General features: G+C 30.3%; 1 protein-coding gene and 1 pseudogene across 1 annotated transcript; both read right to left on the bottom strand.

The window, feature by feature from the left end:
* Window positions 1-2028: 2028 nt before the first annotated feature.
* On the bottom strand, window positions 2029-10805 carry LOC121175139 (seed linoleate 9S-lipoxygenase-3-like; annotated as a pseudogene).
* A 2626-nt stretch (window positions 10806-13431) lies between these two features.
* Window positions 13432-15477, bottom strand: LOC100791350 (uncharacterized). Its single transcript, NM_001252991.3, has 3 exons — window positions 15374-15477; window positions 14898-15096; window positions 13432-14460 (listed from the first exon to the last, which is right to left on the bottom strand). Exons 2-3 carry the CDS (start codon window positions 15079-15081, stop codon window positions 13823-13825), a joined length of 822 nt encoding a protein of 273 aa, NP_001239920.1. The 5' UTR covers window positions 15082-15096; window positions 15374-15477; the 3' UTR covers window positions 13432-13822.
* Window positions 15478-21846: the final 6369 nt, after the last annotated feature.

Genomic DNA, 21846 nt, shown 5'->3' with positions numbered 1-21846 from the left:
ATCAGATTCTTAACTAAAAAATAAACCAAGTCCCGCTTGTAGTTGGAGTTAGAGTTGGTCTTAGAGCATCGAGCACACCAAAAGAATGTTTTCAATTTCTATCAAATTGGTCTCTCTCATTGATTAAACCAATAACGCATTAATATGACCGGCACCGTTACCAAGATAATATTATTTAAAGAACCTTATGCAATATTATATCACGCGTGCGCAATTTGGTCCTTAAAAGTAGGCTAAACCATACTAAAAAAATAGTATTAATTTAATTTCTATACCTATGGTAAAAAAATTATTAAGCCCGTGTCTATAACCTTTTTTTTGGTAAAGGAGCAATAGAACGGAGAAGAAATAAATAAAAAGATGAATGTGGTTGATATAGAAAAAATGAGAAAGAAGAAAAAAAAAAATGAGACCCCTAGTTATTTTTTCTTATTTTCATTTATTTATTTATCTTTTTTTCATTTCTCACTATCACATATACCTTTAGTAATATTTTTTTTATCTTAACATTTAATAAAAATGCTGCTAAAAAATTTCGACAATTTTTTTAAAAAATTGCTAAATATAAATAAATATTGTTAATATATTTTAATGATATATATAATCCATATTACTAAAAGTTTTACCAGAGGATATCATGAATGTTTAAACGTGATAATATTAGGAATATAGGAGACAAAGGCTTAATAAAAAAAAAATAAACTTAATTAGAGGCTATATGATTAAGAAGACAGTGGAAGAATTATGAACAAAAACTTGTTGGTGGTGGTAGGAGAGAGAAGAGAAAGAGAGAGATGGAGAGAAGTGAAATAATCTAGTTCTCTATATGAGAGAACTCAGTTATAATAAATGAAAAGGTAAATCTCATATAAAAATATAAGTTAATTAAATAATTAAATTGAAAAAATAGTTAAAGAATCAAATAAAAATTTAAATTACTAATTTGTTTGAAACAAAATATTTAATATTCTTTAGAATAACTATTAAACATATAATATTTTAAGAGGTAATTAAATTATTTTATTTAATATTATTAGGTCAGCATCTAACAAAATTCTTTAAATAAAACTTTGTTTTATACGTCTGTCTTTCCCACGTTCAAAGCTAAAAGATGCACAAGTGTTCTCGTATAAAAATAAATAAATAAGGGTGCACATGTGTTCCTCGCACTAGGCTGAGTATAACTTAATTATGAAAAATTAAAATAATAGTTTAATTTTAATACACTGTAATTATAACAAACGATTATTAGCAAAACAACACTAATGCAGTAAATGCATTAAAAAATATAACTAGGGGAAATAATGAATAATAATCAGCTCATATAAAGAAAAAACGAGAGAGTGGTATATCGTTCTTACTAGATGCCACCTTATCATATAAAAAAAATTATAAAATTAACCTAATGGTCGAAAAAAATCTCTTCATATATAGGCTAATAAAAAGTAATGAACTACTGACATTTGTCATAAAAAATATTATATATATAAAAAAATAAAAAGATTTTTGTCTCTCTCTCCCTCTCAGTGTGAATAGAAGTTGTTCAACCAAGTTAAACTTTCAATTAAATCCTTATTTATCCGGTTCAGAATGTTGTATTTTTTCACCTAAACAAATTACCTGGTCTGGAATTAAAAAAGTGTGACAATCTTTCACATCAAAAGATCTGTTTAAGTAAATTTATTTATAAACAATGCAAATAGAAGAAAAAAAATAAAAAAATGTATTTGAGTTTTTCACAAGTTTAAATCAATTTGTAAACCTTAACTTTTAGACAAGTGAAAGTTTAATTCATTTTATTTATTTTTCTTTTCTTATAAATATTTATAAAGAAATTTATCAAGACAACTATAACAATTATTGAGCAAATTACAGTAACATCTTCTAAAATGTTATGTAATTATACATAATTCTACTTTTTTTTGTTTTCCTACACTTATCGATCTCCCTTTAAGTTTAAAAATACTACACTAATTGTATTTCTTATATATTTGAAAATATTACCGTGAATATCTCTTAAATCTTATATTAACATCTCCTACAATGGAAACAAAAGTAATGATTAAAACAAACAGGAAATATTTGTGTAATTACCTCATAGAGTCTTAGTGTAATTTGCTTATTATTTTTTTATTCTATTGTTATTTTATTAATGTAAAAATAATAAAATATAGTAAAATATCATTTCATTTTTCTGCATTCTACATCTCATGCTTTCAATCTAGATGCTGATGACTAGACATCTGCCCATTCTTTTAAGGTAGTTCATATTTTATTAATAGTCTATTTTTATTTCATTATTATTTCAAAAGAGTTTAATTTTAATATAAAAATTTATACAATTAACAATATATATAGAGATCACTTTTAATTTATAAATAATTAAATGGTAATCTTATTATGTATATATATAACACAATTTATTATTAAATCACAATACATCAATTATCAATATATTTAAATTCATTTAAAAAAATATCTACAAATCATTGTTTCATGCCCACCTCCACACACAAAAATCCAACCCATATAATTAGTCCGAACTGTCTGCCGACCTCTGTACTTGAAGATTTTAAGTAAACGACACTCTATATGCTGTCGTTGGAAAAATTAAGGTGAATTACACTCCATTTTTGAGCAATATACAACAATGGAAAAATTAAGGTGAATTACACTCCATTTTTGGGGTGTATATGATGAAAAGAAAAAGAGAAAAAAAAAAAAGTGACATATATAATACATAGTATATGATATATAACGTAATGAGAAATAATAAGAAAGAGTTCAATCTGGTGTAACGTAAATGTAATCATATTCAAAATGTTATTTGTTTTTTACTTTTAGTGCTTGTGTGGCCTCATAGTTTTAATCTTAAAAGATGTATGGTAGATTAATGTTAATGCAAGAAAGTGTTTATAAACTATGAGTCTTAAACAATAACAATAATTTTTTGTTGTAATAGAACAATATCTGTAAATCCAAGGAGTAAAGGAATAAAAATGAAATAGAAGAAAAAGTAAATAATTATAATAATAAGTTTCGAACAAAATACAACTCAAAGCTCAAATAAAAAGAATTCCCTGTCATAACAGGAAATCTGCTGATGAGCTTATACTTATTAGGGTTTACCAGCCGCATGGAAAAGCAATCCATATTAACATTATTTAAACAAACACACAGTGATGTATGCACATAAGCATGCATTTGTTATTGAAAGATACAAGTACAATACTAAAGGAAGCCGCCACTCACACCTTTTGATAGAGATACTGTTAGGAATTCCTCTAAAAGTCAACCCTGGTTCACTGGTAGGAAGAAGCACAGTGTAGGGCAATTTGGCTGGTCCAGTTCGATTTCTAAGATTTGGATCATGGTTCCTTTCTGAGATTTTCGTCTCAATCTCTGCTAGTTTATTTCCAAACTTTTTAAAGGCTTCTATTGCCCTTGGATTAGGGGTCCAATTTGGATTGTCCCTCTGTCCAAGGTAGAACTCATCAGAAGCATGCCTTGACAATATCTCTATCACTGAAAGGTTTGGCGTAATTGTTTTCAAATAAGCCTTTTGATGACTATTCACCATCTCATCGTATTCTGCAGTCCCTTTTTCTGGAATCAATCTTCTGCTAAGAGTTGGACGATTGAGGATAAAACCACCATAAGGATATTGTCCAAAATTAACTGCTGCATGAAGGGCCGAAGCAATCCATATAATAGTTCTACAAGATTGAATCAACTCTTCACGAGTATGTAATAATTTTGGCCGCCATGGCTCATCTTTTAAGTCACCATGACCCTTCTCAACAACTTCTTTCCACCATGCTTGAAGTTCATGGTCTTCTTCAATTGCATCATCGGTGGCATAGTACAAGGAGACATAGTCATGGACCCATGTCTTGATAGCATTCCATATCTCTAATCCATCAACAGCATAAGGGTAGTCCTCTATCACAAGACGAAGGCCATTGGGAGAAGATGAATCCTTAATAGCCATTCCTCTTAATCCATGCAAAATAAAAAAAAATGTTATTAATTACTAATAATAGTGAAAGTATTTATCTTATACAACTTTGGTTGTCATCAAAGAGAAATTATGTGTTTTTACAATTAAGAAATATGTTACTTTAGTTTTTGACATGCCTTAATATCAAAACTCAAGTGGTCAAGAAATGAACACTTGTGGCTCTCATTTTTACAAAATAAAAATTTGACTTTTTAATAAAAGGTAACAAAGCCTGGGAATTTCCATGCTTCAAGTTCATAAAGCTCCCTCAAGAACTATGAATGGGTGAGATACAAGGTTTAAAAAATAGTCAGCGGCCCTGATTTCGACTACGATATCAAGGTTTTAGGGATTCCTGCAATCACCACAAAATTGTAATTGTGGCTGCAATCCTTGATATTTGTCCACGATATCGAGGATTGCGATGAAACTGTAATTACAATCACAATTTAAAACCTTTATCAGATATAAAACCATATACGCAGTTCATGTTCATATAAATTACCTCTTGATAAGATCAGTTGGTAATGCTTGGTCAGGGAACACCCAATTTTTGTAAGCTGCCGAAGAAATCTCCATGGCATACTTGCCACCTAAAAAAGATTGCTCTATAGTGCCATCAGCATTAATAAGTGATTGTCTAGCAAGTGCATTGATATTCATTGTGTCACGATAGTGAGGAAATAGAAGTTTAATTATAAACAGGGTGAAGAACACTCAGATTCCTATTTGTTGCTATGACAAATGGCTCAATCACAGCATGAGTATTCAACCTGAGACACTCCATATAAAAAAAGTGAATTAAGAATCACTACATACACATATTTGAAAATTGTTTGTAATGATCTCATAGTGAAAGAGTACGTTCTGACCAGTGGCTTATTAGCTGATGATAGCATGAATCATTCACAACAACATAAGCCTTAGCCAATAGCCAAATTGTACTTTCAACACCTTGGTTTGCAGGCAAGATGACTCTGCTATCAGCACCAAGCTGTTGTCCACCTGAATATGGCAAACTTAATTCAATGGCCAATGGCTTTAAGGTCCCATCATCTTTCAAGAAAAGGATTGTCCTCGTGGCATAAGCCTTTGTTGATTTGGATTCGTTTAACCTTGTCAAAAATGGCATAAATACGTCATGGTGATCTAATATGAATAGTCTCTGACCTTCAATTGCCTGTTCCACAAATACAATCGAGTTTCATGGATTCAAATAACAGATAATATGGCTTAATAAAGTAGTTGAGCAAAAAGGAAAATGCTAACATGTTCTGTAAACACTCTTTGCTAGGACTCAAATATATTATGGCTAACAAAATCAAGTACATTTTTCCTACCATTTCCAAGACAATCTTGGTTGGAACATTGTCAAATACTAAATAGGTAGACATACTTTTTAGGGAAAATTGGAATCTCAGTTCGTCACGTTATGAGTTACTAACCTCTTTTTCTAAACCCAACGCCCGTTGGTAGTCTTATTATTTTTATAAGTCTTAATAAATTTTAATTAATAATGAGAAGTGTTGTGTAGAATTGAAGAGTATATTTGGAAATGTGTTGTGAGCATTTATGAATGCAAAAATTCTCATAGTATTTTATTGAAGTGAAACACATCCATCATTGCCTTATCTACCATGAGCCCTTCAAGGTTAATCTCCAAGTGTTCTTCAGTCAGTTTACTTGTTTGATCACCATAGACTGAGGGATCCAACTTGCTTTGTGGCGGGAACTCCTATCATTCGTTAAAGAATGTCATTAGGAAAGATGACAGACAACTAAAGAACATAACGTTTGGGACTTACTTGTAGAAGGCGAATCACGCAAGGGTTTACACCAGCAATCATTTCTCTTGCAAATTCCTCATCAGTCATCCATGCAGATTTATTAACTGTTCCAAATTAAATAATAAAGAAAATAATTGTCAAGTTGGATTACATGCATAATTCAACAAATGCATTAAATTCTTGGCGTTGCTATATATTTTATTACAACTTTTTAAAAGCTCGCACAACTTTTGTGTTTTAATTTTCATAATTTTTATAAAATTTAATGATTAATATTTTATTCCTCTTATATTTATATGAAATATAAAATTCATCAAAGAAATCTAGTTCAGTTGTAAATAATAAAATTCGTTAAGAAAATCTAGTTTTTGTTGAGTGGGTATGAATTATTACAAATTCCCTTACACTTTTTTTTATTTAATATCGTACGTCAAACTTTAAAAATATATAAATCTTTATATATAATTAATATACCTTTAATTAAATGAGGTATTGAAAACTGTGAGGACATTGATTTCACCATCAGTACGGAAGATTTCCTTGAGCACAGGTAAGGGACTAATTTTGCTGAGTATTTCTGCAGGCAGCTTAATTGCACTTCTTCGAAGATATCAAACTCATTCGGTGTGAATTTTATATCAAACACAGATTTGAGTGCAGGTAGGACTTTTCGAGATAAAGATTTTATCCCATAAATAAGGAAGTCACCGAAATTTTCATCTCTTGGAACATAAACTTTGCCGGGTCTTTCGCTGTTGGAATCTGTCAAGAAACAAATTATATCAACAAAAACTACAAATTGCAAAATTTGTTAAGCATTGAAGACGACATTGGCTTATGTAGATACAAACATCCTTAATTTGTTAATAAAATTTTTGTAAGTTAAATTGAGTTATGTTTAAGAAATAGAAGTGCAACCTTTCTTTGTTGGTTTCCCCCCTACGAGGGTAAGGTAGCGAGATAGATCCTCCAAGAACTGGGCGAGCAATAACTCAACCTTTCATTACTGTGGGGATAGCCCAAATCATTGTAAACATCATAATCATAAACTCTGTCTCATTCCTTGCGCTCCCCAGTTCCATTTCCTCTTAAACTTTGCAATTCTGCTTCTCTATACGTGACTAGTGGACCTGGTGTTTTACTTGGAACGTGTGCCTGTAATATATTTATTTAATTTTCATTATTTTAGCCTGTTCATTTAAAAAATGTTTATTTCATACAACTAAAATTTATAATTCTTAATAAATTATATTATTATTATTATTATTATAATTTGTGACACATAAATATTTTTTAATATATAAATTATATTTTAGATTTATGTTATGATATTTTTTAATTATTGATAAAAAAAAATTAAAAAAATTTGAGCTATAACTAAAGATATTAAAAATAATAAATTGAAAAAATAAATCACTGTTCAATTAATATTAAAATCGTAAGAAGATATATCAGGTGTATGCTAGGAATGTGAAATTTGTCACTTCATGAAAAGCAAATATTCAAATAAAAATGAATTTGAAGAAGAGTGAAAAGTGCAGGGGCCTGGAAAGCGGATAGCCTTGGAAGTCACTGCAAGAAAAATCCAAAACAGCTTTCTCAATATAGAAAGGCAGAGGCCGATCTGGCGACCGATAATACTTTGTAGCAAATTAGTCCTCACTAAAGTCCGTCTCTAGAGTTTATGGTCATTTAACAACTGATATATTCGGTCGTTAAATACACTTACAAATTACACCAAGTGTCAATAGCGACAAATTAGTGATTATAGCGACTGAAAATATATTCGGTCGCTAAATGACAATTTAAAATTTTCTCACAAACTGAAAAACTCTTTGTAAAATATAAAAAAATTTGAGAATATATCTGAAAAAAATGTTTACTGATTATAATTTTTTTGACGTAGCTAAATTATAAATTTTAAGTATGTAAAAATAAATATTTATCTCATGAAATAGTTTAATTCATATGTTAATATGTTTGCTTTAAATTATATTTTTTTATCACAATTTAAGAAATTAAATATATAAATAATTTAAATTTAGTTTTTCTTTACATACTGGTGTACACTTCTTAATTTTAAACTTATGTTATTTTTAACATTAAATTATATTAAATTGATTGAAATATATAAAATATTATTTAATACTCCTCATTTAATTCACATTAAAATTGATTGCATATCTTGTACTTATTATTTAAAACCTAATTGAACATCAATTAATTAGGTTCAATTACGTTAACGTTTACATATAAGGGAATTTTTTTAACTAGTTTAATTTACAAAAGTCAAGAAAATTGATTAACTTTATTTCATTCTTTTCATCTAATTAATTGATTTGTTTTAATCATCTCCTCCTATTCGCACAAGAGAGGATAAGTTTTTCATATTAATTTATTGTATTTATTGTTTATTAACTATAAAAATGATAAAATAAAAAATAAAAATATTTTAGTAAAAAAGTAATTAATACAAAAAAATTGAAGAAAAGTTTTTAAAAAAGAAACAAACAAATTTCTTAAAAATTCTTCTGATGGAAGTAATATAACTAGGTAGAGTGGAGTAGATGATTAAAAACCTTGAATTGTTTTTGAAACATTTGAAAAGTAATTAATATTTAATATTTTTATTTTATAACAAGTGGATACTTTGCTAGGAGTAAACAGTTTACCTCGTTGGCAAAGAAAATTCGATCCTTTTAGTATTTTGTAGAAGTGTAAACCCATGAGTTTCAAACAAAGTGCATCGTTCCTTATTAGGAATGTCTTCAAGAGTCAAACTCAGTAGGAAGAACTCAACTTGCAAATGATTTTTAATTAAAAATGCTCCAGGAATTCTCATATCACTGTCCCATTTAAAATTAATATCAAATGCAGATTTGCCTGCTCCCAAAGTTGGTATTGTCGTAATAATACCTTCCAAATAGGCCTTCGTTCCGATTATCCCATTTCCATTTGCTACAAAAAAAATCATAATTATTAAAAAAAATTCTGTGATTGAGGAAAATATTCTTAATGGTAAGATTTTAATTAATAAACATATCATGCAAGTGTAAAAGTTTTTACATTATTAATTTTAAATGCTAATTTGTAATTAGATAAGATTAAAAAAATTATGTGATTGGTAAATATATTATTTATTTTTATATCACAACTCTTTTTACTGAGCCATATAATTTCAATTTAATTGATATATATATATATATATATATATATATATATATATATATATATATATATATATATATATATATATATATAAGGCTTCACTTTGTTTAATTATCAATATGTGATTTTTTTAAAATAATTTAAAGGTATTTAATATTTTTTAAATAATCCTTTCATTCTAAGTTTCTAACATACGTTAACAATTTTTTTTTCAAGGTGGTCGATTTTATCTTAGGGTAATCACGAACAGTTAGACACGAGGGGTACGTGGTTGATCAATCTAGTAGTGTTGTTGATAAAAAAAAATAAAAAATCTAGTGTCTTTTACCAATTATTTGCTGCAATGAGTTTGTTTTGAAACAAATTATTAACATGGAGTTGTTTTAAACGTACTGTTGTCGTTTTCTGGCCGTTTTAACTGAAAATTAACCACTAGTACTATGAGAAAAATTACATGTAATAGCATATAATATTGTGATAAGAACCGTCAAAAATCATAATTTCTGGCAATTTTAAAACTGTCAGAATATGACTGCCAATTAATATAAGTCAAAACAACTCCATGCATGCCAGAGTTTTTTTTTTTTTTTTACAAAAAATGTGTAGTTAAAAAGAAATACATGCAAGGTGTAAATCGACTTCTTGAAACTTTATTTGTTTTTGTAAAACAACTTTTGGTGACTTCTACAACTTTTTGATGATTCTAAACGACCATAAATTTTTTGGCAATTATAAACTTCAAAAATTTGGTTTTACAACAGTAAAATCAACTTTTAGGAAGTTAATTAATTTACACCCTGCAAGTAATTTCTTTAAAGTATACTAGTTTGGTAATTTTAGAACTAAACTAAATGATTTTTGTAAAATAAAAGTCCCTCATGCCAGTAGTTTGTTTTAAAACCAAATCATTTTAATGAATAGTAAGTAATAACATCACTAAATTGGTCAATAATGCAATACACGAGCCCAAGTGCACAAATTACTTGAAGTTTGGAGGTGATGCATGGATGTTTAATGAATGTGGTAATTTCCCCCGACTATTTACCAAAATGGCTTTGTTTTAAATTTATGGCAGTCATTTTTTAATTTGACAGTTTTAAATTTTCATTTTCTAACAGTTTTGTCATAACCCTAGTATGATATTATCTATTATTTTCTAACCGTTTTGTCACAGTATTGGTGGTAAGTTTCTGGCGGATAAATAGATTGTCAGTAGTTATTTCTTAGCAGTAGAATAGAATAACACGGTTAAATGTAATACAATATATGCTCCTTAATAGATTGTACTCTTCTACGTACCCTTTACCGATAATATTCATAAATATTACATCGTTTCAAATAATCCCACTTTAGTAGAGTATTTGGTAAAAATCAATCACCCATGATGCATCCTCTTGAAGTTGTCAATGCACTTAACTCAATATATGTGTCTGTGTAGCCGGTTGAGGATTTGTGTGCGTGTAAAACACAAATTAAATACTCAAAGGACTGGATTAAGCTTAGTGAATATAACTCAGTCCATTCTAAATCAGATTAGGCTAATTAATTAAACTAAACATAAGATCTAGTTGGGTATTTCTGTACGTCTTACAAAGTACACAAAGGATTAAGACAGAGAGAGAAAGCTAACCATCAGCCTTGGTAGCACTAATCAACTGGAGACACAGATTTACCCCTTAAGGATGTAACCCCATCAACTGCTGAGCCAATTAGATATTTACCAGTGCCAATAATCCCTTCCACACTCGTTAAACTGTTAAAGTCAAGCACATTCTTACGCATCAACACTACCCTAGCCTACCCTTCACCTTCTAGCTTCTGCTGAACAACCTTTTCAACCCTGAAATCATTTTCATATGGAATAGATTCCACGGCTTTCAAAATTAAGAAATGTAACGTATTTATAATGTTGGACGACAAGTAAGTAAGATGAAATTAATGATCGATGACTCAAATGTTCCGCGAGACAAATGTAAAGTATTTTTAACAATGAGAATAAATTAATGAATCAGATGTGTTCCGTGGAAAATGGAAGGTTGACATTCTTGATTCTTGATAACTAACATAAGATAGATAGCAATCACAATAGCAGGATTTCCTTTTAAAGTAAAGACGGCTTAATTGTATTTATTGTTTTTATGGATGGTGTAATTTTGGTTTTAGGTTCTAATTGCTTTTTCTTTACTTCATTGGTTCTAATTGCTTTAATTATTTTTTTTAATAATTTAATTGAGTTTTTAAATATTAGGGAGGGCTTTTACTAACAAAGCAATAATTATTTACTCACAGATATTTCAACGCGATAATTAAGTTGATATAGGTAAGTATCTTTTAAGGTCACGGTAATTCAAATATTATGTTTTTTTTGGTTGGTACACCATATTTAATTATTTATTCAATGTCTTGTTATACCTAATTCACTACATTAGTAAATTTCATTAAATATTAGATAAAGTAAGGATGAAAGTACTTGTAAGTGAGAGAAAAGAATAAAATTGAATTTGCACACATACTTGTAGTCTTAAGTTACAATAAATCCCTTTATCTCACAAGCAAAACAACAATTCATCATTTTGTAACTCTGCACACGTCATAACCTAAACCTAAAGGTCACCTGCATATGTCTTATCTAACATCATGGAAAAATATCTTTGGTGGATCCCATAGATCACATGAGTCTTCCTTTTTCCTATTGGACTTCTCGAGTAACTGAACAGGAATCGGACTCCTCACATCACGGATTATTACGGTTAAGAATTTTCTCAGCTTAATATGATAGAAAAAATATTAAAAATGAGCGAGATATAATATTTTTAAATCATAAACTGGTTTTAAACCAATTTAAATCAGTTTCAAAAATCTAAATCAAATTTAAAAAAACGGTGTGGGCATAAATTTTAAATATACACTGTTTAAATAAGTGTTTGAATTTTAAAAAATTCAATCCATGCTTTGTTATTGTAAAAAAAAATGTTATCAATCACATACGTTAAACCTGTGACAAGGTGATAATATAAATATTTTCACAGCATGTAGCATTTTTTCAAATATTAATCGAATTGATCAATCAAATTTTGACATCAACAAGTCAACAACACAGTGCAAAGATTACAATGCTCAAATATAGAAGAATAGAACTTAAAGCAGAAGGGAAAAGAAACAATTCCCTGTCAACTGCCATAACAAGTAATTTGCTAAGGAGCTTATTTATTAGCAGTCTGAACATCACTCATATTACTAAATCTTACCCTAAATACAATATTACTCAGACAAACACACAATTACTAAACATCACCCTAAAAAATACACATAATCTTGCGTCTGTTATTCAAAGGTAAAAGTACAATACTAGAGAGCCACTCATTTAGATAGAGATGCTGTTGGGAACTCCTCTAAAAGTCAACCCTGTTTCACTAGTTGGAAGAAGCACAGTGTAGGGCAATTGAGCTGGACCGGTTCCTTTCTGAGATTTTTGTCTCAATCTCTGCTAGCTTTTTTCCAAACTTTTTAAAGGCTTCTATTGCCTTTGGATTAGAAGTCCAATTTGGATTGTCCCTATGTCCAAGGTAGACCTCATAAGAAGCATAAATTTATTATTAATGTTCGGATATATTTTTTTATACTTTTGATGACTAAATTTTACATTTTCTTTTTAAGGACGTATTTTTCAGCGGAATGAAAAAACAAAAAGTCAAAAATAAAAAAATTATGACAAATATGTTCTTATGCTGACACGTTGACAATCATTTTAATGACAAATTTATCTCTCTATACCAGATAAGCTATTTTATTAACGGTGATGGACAAAAGTTAAATGTAGGACATATTTATCGCACTTTTTACACTTTCAGGAACTAAATTTTGTATTTTCATCTTCAAGGACGTATTTATCAGCGAATTACACATTAAGGGACAACAATAACTATTTACCCTTAAAAAATTATAAAAAATATCATGAAAATTATAAAAAATATAAAAAAATTTATAAATAATATACTTTTTTGTCTCTCAATAAAAAAATATTTTTACTTTACTTTTTTTAGCATTTGCCTTTAAATATAGTTAACCTAGACATGAATGCAGGTAGTATTAACATCTTTTTCCTTTATTGTTTCATCTATCGTGTCCTTGTGACAATAACTAAAGTAGACTATCCTTAATTCATCTTTATCTTCTTGCTTTAGATTGCAACTATCTAGGAATGTCCTTGTATTGTATCCAAGTCTTCCTAAAGTTGGCCATCTCATTATAACGAAACTAACTAAGCTTATAGAAATTGATAATGCAGTATGTCAGCAAAACAGATGGTCTACATGAGGCATAAGGCACGGTGTTATTCCAAAAGATGAGTGTGCACAAATTGCCCACTCCCATCCACAATCTTCCGAAAATATAAAGCAGGTAAGATGATTACTAAGAGGCCGAACAAAACTTGAAATCTTGAATCACACCAAGAGTAGATAATCTCTATTCTGTCCCCAAAGTAGATCATGTCAAACTAAACTATTAATTGATAAAGTCCTATCAATCTCAGATTTCACAGTAATTTTGTGGATTAAACTAAACAAGTTCATGGGTAAGCTTAAAATAGCCATCTGTACATAAAGTCCATGGTAAAGTGCATTTGTAATAGAAATCGACAGTTGGGAATGTCAAACGGGAGGGAAACAGAGAGATATAGGAACCCTGAGACTACAGATAAAGTCAATTCATATAAACAAAATGTACGCAAGGGAAATCTCAAACACATTTTTTTTTGGGCATAATCACTAATAGACTAGTAATCCTTCAATTCTGCTCAAGAAAAATTCTGATACAACGAAAAGTGATACATAATGTAAACTTAAACTTCCTTACATCTGCCTTGTTAATCATATGGTATCTGGATATATGCTGCGTCACAGATGAAAGGAATGTCAGCATACATACCGGCAAGAGCACACCTTATGGACTCCAAGACGGTAAATAGATAACCAAATGATACGGCAGTCCAAAAATGCATTCCCAGTTTACCCCAGTAGAGTGATAGCGGCATCCAGCGGCTCACAGTCCCTATAACCTGCAGGGCAATCTCCAATAACATTCCCATCACAACATGAAATCTGAAGAAATGAGGCCACTCTTTTCTCCTCACAATTCCAAGATATGCAACAAAGAAGTATGCCATGAGAAACCAGCTAGGAAGGCTTCCAATGGCCATAAGAAAAGGGTAAGTATAGAATTCAAAGCATTCCAAAAATGGGTGAAGATTGTATGCTGTCTCGGCATACATCCATGTCTCATGGAGAGGCATGAGGTAAGGGAGGCATGCTAATGATCTCCACCACCATTGCGGTTTCTTGGTCATTGGAGGATAACGGAAGCTAGTTGGGACATCCTTTGATGCTCGAGGGGCCATATTAGACTTGCGCAACCGGGGTAAAAGAGGGAGAGCACGAAAGAGATGATTTTGACCCTCCCTTACACGCAGGCTTGATACAGCAAACGTGTTTGTCAATGTCATTCCTACCATAAAGATTGTACGAATAATTCAATTAGAAAAAAAAATATATAGGACACTTATCGCAAAGATTGGGTTGACTAAAGTAAAACCCGACAAACAAATTTCTATATTATAATCATACCCCCAATCAGGTGCTATTTAAAAGTACCACATTTTATAATGATACACCAAGGCCATTGAGGCCGAGTAAATAATTTTTGGACAAGTTTTTGTTGACTTTTAGAATAATGAAAATCATCTCTAATACGATTTCTGATTGATCGATAATATAAGTAAATAGATTTTGAACTCATACTTTTAAATTGCAGTCCTACAGTTTTTTGACTCACCACAATTGTGGCAGCATCAACCATGCTCATAAGTCATAACATCAATAATTCAAAACATTAATCAATGAAAAAGTGAAAGAATCAATGGATAAGTAAAGCATGTCATATACCTCTTGGCAACAAGGGTTTACATTCCAGATTATGTCCCCAAAAGCTCCGGATGTTAGAGACGGCAACCTTGGGAGGCATTAGAGAAGCGCAACGAAAGGCAGAGGTACTAGGTATGCCATGGTTGCGTGACCTAGAATTCAGAGGGGCACACCCTTGGGATACAATGCAACCATTTTGAATCATGCTTGGTCAGCTCAGCTGATTGAACAACACAGTAAATAGCAGTAACAATAAGAACAAGAAGAAAAACCACGGGAATTTAAATTAACGGTTAACAGTTGAAAGATATGACGGAAACAGATAACAAATAAATAATTAAAAATACACAACATCATAATCATATCACTGCTTATCGTTTGGTTCAAACCAAGCAACGATTTAAGGATCCGAATCGCATTGTGAGATAATGACTGAGATTATGCAGTGCCTTCTTAGAATGAGAAAAATGGAATATTGAGGAAGGGAGAAACGTAACCTGAGTCCCAGAATGAATTTTCCAGCGACTCCAGTGTTGAGGGAATTTGCGAGTTTCGTGTTTAGGCTTATCTGCTACCGTCTCCCTCTCCTCTCTGCATATCTGTTTTCACAAATAAACAAAAACCCTATTTGTCTCCATTGGGCTGGAGAATATTTTGACCCAAACATTGAGCCTAAGCCCAACGAAAGTCTTGATCAAGGATTGGCCCAATCTAGCATTATTTAATTTTTTGTTGTAAACATAGGTCAATATATGGGTAAAGTTATTGATAATTCAATATGATTATTCACACTTATTTTTAAAAATTTTATCTCATTATCTATATTTTCAAACAAAAACTAAAATTATTTAATTTTACTTGATTTACATATTCCGAGTAATAATGTTGAAAAAAAATATATGGTTTTAAAAGAATTCAAAAGTATATTTCATTTTTTATTATTTCATAGAATAAAAGTATTTATATGGTGGCATAATTTGAATGACAATTTTTTTAACATTGTGTTTAATGGATATGCTATAAAATATTAATTATAGTTGCATACTTTATAATATGTTAAGATTGACATATTATATCAACAAATTGAATGTGTTGAATCTTATCTCATATATTATCAGTCTTAATTAAATTAGTCATGAGCTTAAATAAATCCTCTAATTAATTGCAGATCAAATAAGAACACAAATGAACTCATCTTATTTGGTCCAAAAAAACACCTCTAACCCTGAGTGCCATTACTTGACAAATGTTAGAGTGAATTATATATACACTGCACTTTCCATATCTTACATTGTTCTTTCTGTTTATAAAATTTGATCCCCTTCCTTCCATTAAAAAGGCGTAAAGCCAATGATAAAATGATTAGAGGGAGAAGACAAAAACTAGTTAGCTAAACTCAACAAACACCTCCCACCGGTTTTCATTTTGCAAATTTGCAATATTCTGACAAGGATGATTTCTTTCATTCACATGTTCAAGTGCTGTGCTTTTTTATTCGAATGTTAACCCACATGTGAGTCCAATAACAGCATGTCAACCATTGTTACTTCCTGTCAAACATTTAGAAAATGTTTCTGGCTTCTGTCGGTGCCTTCGTAAGTCTTGATATTTGTATCCACAAGGATCGCAATATCTTTATATTATCACTTGTATCTTAGTCGGGACCGTCAACATATAAAAGAAAGATAAATATTTTTTTTAACATGATTTATTTCCTATTCAAGAATTAATTAAGATTTAAAATCTTGGATTTCTTAGTTAAATAACATCATCTATTATCACTTATGTCAATTGTTATATATTCTCACTCATATCTAAAAGCTTAACTAAAAGCCAGGTATTTAATTATAGCACAATGCTTATTTAACGGTCAACGCCATATAGTTGTACAGTGAAAAATAATTCATGGAATCATTATTTATAGACCGTAAGACAGTAATGGTACCAACAGCTGAATGTACCACACTCAATATATGAATGCTCCATATCACGTAGAATCAAGACTTATATGCTATACCACTTTCTTTGTCATAATTGAACTTTGTTTTATCAATAAGACAAGCGTATTAATTTTCTGTGACAATATGATTACAACTGTCAAGACCCGACTATATTATTGTTTTATCAATAATAAATCACATTCTGGGTTGATTAGGCTTAGACAAGAATTTAAAAGTTGAAGACTAGCATAATAAGATAATATAGTATATTTTTTTTGCCAACAGCAGTTAATTTATAATAAGTTACATTGTTTTCATGGAGTGTTCAAGTTAATGAATTACATGTTTTGGTAAGTTGGCAAGCTGTCCAAAAGCTTTAGTTCTAGTAGCACAGTCCTTTTTGGGATTGTTTAATCTCATGATTGAATTTTAACCATTTTTAGGATAAGATCATAAACTATCTCCATAATAATAATATGTTTTCAGTAGGTTTTGAACCCTTGATCTACAGACAGTGTACGCCCACATAGACTTCGGTCTGTCAATTATATTGACCCAGATTTTGTGGTTCAACCAAGCTAATTTACTAGCTCTGTTAGCTTATCATTCCTTCCCTGAACTATGTCATATACCCCATTTATTAAAAATAATAATAATAATAATAGTATAGAGAGGAGTGGCATCTGATTTGAGGTAAACCAAAATTGAATCAATCATTGTAACTAGGAACCTGATAAAGTAGAAGTGCAGATGTATTATAACCATAAGGTATATTCCACGAATAAACTTCTCCACCTTCCAATTTTATCAAAGCTTCCTCTGTGTTTGTAAATAATATCAAAGCTTAGGGCTAGCTTGACTTCTTCTTAATGCCTGCCTAGTGTATAGCTTAGGTCAAAAGAAACTATGAATTGATTAGGCTTCATATTGTTACTACTGAACTTGAACCCTTCTTTGTCCTCTTGTCTTTTCTTACACCAACCAAGGTCCATGTCTAAAAGGAAATTTCAGCAACAAAAAATAGTTTTGAATTGATGCTGCTGCTAAGGGATTCATATAGACCACCAAGATATTTAACAGCTAAAACATTTTATTAAGGATTAATCCATTTAATAATCCCACTATAAATGTCTCTACTTACGGACTCTCCTCTTTAAGATTCAATTGAACGCTCTCCAACTTTTTGGAAATATTAAGAAAAATGAATCCATATTGCCATTGAGTTTTGTGGTTTATGCTAATCTGTATCTGAATTGAGTCAATTGACCATTCTTTTTGTTTAGCATAATGTTTTTTTAATGCTTGCTTAAAGTATACAGATAATTGAGAAAAAGAGAAGTGCTAGCAAGTAGCAAAACACAATGGCAAAAGCTCCATGCACATTTATTTTCTTGTCTTGCTACTTTCTTTTGATGGGACTGTGTTAATAAATCCATGTTACATTATTAAGAATACTCAGTGTACAGCAGGAGGTTTTATTTTTGCCGGAAGCAATTTATCCCATAGCCGAAAATTATGAGACTAACCCTTGAGGCGTAGAAATCATCGAAACTAACCCTTGAGGCGTAGAAATCATCGAAGTGGGTTTTGTCTCTCTCAATAAAGTTTTCTCCATATACATGACTAAGGGAATCAAAATCCTGTCAACATGCCTAAAGAACTCAACTATCTACAACCTGTACTGGACTTTGTTGGTGTGCATAGCAGGAGTTTTGTTCCTGCTCCCATCCCCAAGTGATCCTTTAATTAAATTTTTATTTCAGTGCTATAGAAAGAGTGGCTTTGGAAAAAAATGTTATTTGGAAAGGAAGAACCAAATTCCTTTTAGCTAAATATAATCAAGAGGCTATGTGTAAGAATTAAGACCTCAACGCTGACCTATAATAACAAATAGCTATCTATAAGTTCAGCTGTCATTGATTGCAAGCTATGTATTCCAATCAAACCTTTTTTTTTTCTTAGTAAGCGGAGAACCTTTCAAAATGGGTCGAAATAGAAAGGTAAGTGCATCTGGTTCACCATTTTGTTCCTTTTGAATTGGCAACTTATCTGATCCATCAATTGTGGATACCTTATAAATCTTCCATAACAATTTTTCCTTATCTTGTACAATCATTTTCTAGGAAGCAATCAAAACCAACTCCCTCTCGCCGCGTATACAACTCTGTCTCTTTTCTCTTCAATTTTTGAATTGAGTGAACAAAAGAAACAGAATCTAGCTAGAGTTCCACCCAAGTCAAAATATCTACCTTGCTTCACAAACTTTATGGGTTCTTGGTGTATTAATGTGAGAACAGGATTCACAGTTAGCTTGGAGAAATAGTTGAATACTCCAATCTGCGCTAAGGAACTAAAACAAGTGCTACTCAACTTTTTAAATTTTTTTCTATACAAAAATAAAATAAAATTAGGAGGGTATGGTATTGGTACCTATTCCAAAAAAATTGGCACGCAGAAATATGGGGAGTGTTTGCTTTACAGCGGAAAGAAGCAACTTATTAGCTAAAGGAAATAACCAATGATTCATATACCTAAATTTGAGACATTACCTGGATCCTTATGAATGTCCATTCTGTCTAACTACTTGTATTTTTTAAAATTTATTGATCAACAAAACGCTTTTTAGGATTACAACTTTTTATCAAGTTTATTATTATTATTATTAAGAATTTGGTTTACACAAATTTCAATTGCGAGTTTTCAACTGTCCCGAAAGGAATTGTCATTAGACTATGAAGAATGATTTTCATAGAAAGAATATGCATAGTTCTAAGAAACAGGCAGAGATCCATTCTGAGAGGATTGAAATTATCTGTTACTTTTATACGTTTTTTTTCTTGTTCTCAATAAAAAATAATAGCACGTAATTAAAAATGATCTCTTTCATTTTAAAATTAACATTGAAGTGTCAATTTTTTCATTCAGATACTGAAAAAGAAATTAAGAGAAAAGGTCATTTCTGTCCCATTCAAATTGAAAATTAAGATATGTTTGTGGGAAATAATCTTTTAATTAGAAGTTATACAATGAAAGGTTATAACTCTAATTCAAACCTATAAAATCAAAAATGAGATTTGTATCTCACTTATATATTATATTTTGACCTAATTATTAATCAATCGATATGAGGGAGTTGCTGTCCGATGTCAACCCATTACTCTAATTAATAATTTTTCCGTGTTAGTTGATTATGTTGGACTAAAATGATTTTGCATTTAAAATTTATTAATCAAATCTAACTCAGCACATTTTGACAACCATAACCTAGCGTAGCGGTGGGATCATGGTATCAATTTCATGAATCATCTATGTAACCCTGAAACCATTAAAATCTGAGCCAAATTATTGGTGGGATCACGATAATAATTTCTGTTGTTACCTTTACTGGCAGCAATCCAGGTGTTAACTTTCCAATGGTGAATCTTCGAAGTGGGAATATAGATTGAGGGTAGGGTACTTGTCCTCCCATTAATGCATAATAGCATTCTTCTAACGTAACCTTAGTTACTCTTGGATCTAAAATCAACTGTAACTATTTTCTATATAGTATAATACATGCTGTTTCTGTCTTCAGGGTTTATATTTATATATCTGCAGAAAGAATAGCATATCCGATTTAACGGTAGGCCTAAATTTGTTCTAGCCAATTTGGTCAAAAGATGGGGCTAAAAAGATTATCAGTGAGAGTTCAATTTGACAAGGCAAGCATTGGCTGCCATATACACTTCAACTTTTGTATAAACAAAACCAGAAATAATTATATATGCAACTTTTAAAAACAATGCTACTTATTCTTTTTTATCTGAATCATATATATTTTTTATTGGAGATAATTTTATTTAAATACAAGTACATAGAACACTATAAGCGATAAAAAAAAAATTAAGTCATATTTAAGACTCAAATTCAAAATATTTGATTAAATCAAAATAATCTCACACTAATTAATCTATGTGTTTAGTGATATTCTGTTTAAATGACAAATAAATTGGAGCTGAATGCCAATAATAATAATAATAAAAGTAACGGGGTGTAGGGGATGTAAAAGATATGAGTATAATGTAGCCGTCTCTTGAATTTTAAATAACATCCGTAGAATTTGGAGAATTTGTTCTTGGTTTGAATATATGCATAATGTTGCTATATTCGTATGCCAGGCCACTTCTTACGCACTTGCCTTATTATGGGAGCCAAAAGAAAATTGACCTTTGAAGTTGGTTCTTGGTTGCATGGAAGAGTTTGTGATTAAAAAGGATGAACAGTTATAAAGCCCAATTGCCCACTAATTTTCTTAATTTGGCAAATGGTATGGTATCCGTTGTAAGTGCAAAGCGGTTTTGGGTAACTTCAGTCTCTTCCTCAATTACAAAGCCGAATTGCTTTGCCATTTGCAAGCAAATGGCATGGTATTTGTTGAATCGTCGGAAGTGCAAATTGGTTTTGGGAAACTTCAATACCTAATTTGACTCCTGTTTTTGTAGGCTTGAATATTGTCAAACATGTTAATTTCTTAAACATGTACAATTAATGATTATTTATATAAATAGTAGTATCTTTTTATAGCAAAATTTTTTCTTTATTCTTTATCATAGTAGTTGTTTTATTTTATATATTCATTTCCTTATATTTCTCTTCTCTTTATTTATATTTTATTGTACAAAGAAATTGTATAGATACAATTTAGGATGACTGCTTCCCTGATGAACAATAATAAATTGAATGTAACAAGTAACAACCACATCTTTCACTCCATTGGATTAAAAAATTGTTTACTAATTATTATTGGGTAAAGTTTTAAATGAAAGGCTAGCATTATATTATACACTTGAAAAGATGTAGGTCAGTATGTGGGGGGTGTCTATTTATACCTAGTTAATTTAGTTATTTTTTTTTACAAACTAATTTAGTTTTGTTTATTAACATTGATGCTATAATATCTGAAGTTGATACTTTAATATCAGCTTGTACTTTTTGTAGAACAACGTGGACAAATTAACGAGAAAAGATGTATTTTGGCTAAAGGGTAGGGG

The sequence above is a fragment of the Glycine max genome, chromosome 7 (assembly GCF_000004515.6).
Source record: "Glycine max cultivar Williams 82 chromosome 7, Glycine_max_v4.0, whole genome shotgun sequence".
Taxonomy (NCBI): Eukaryota; Viridiplantae; Streptophyta; class Magnoliopsida; order Fabales; family Fabaceae; genus Glycine; species Glycine max.
Note: the sequence above shows the minus strand (reverse complement) of the source record. Positions and strands in the feature narration are given on the sequence as shown.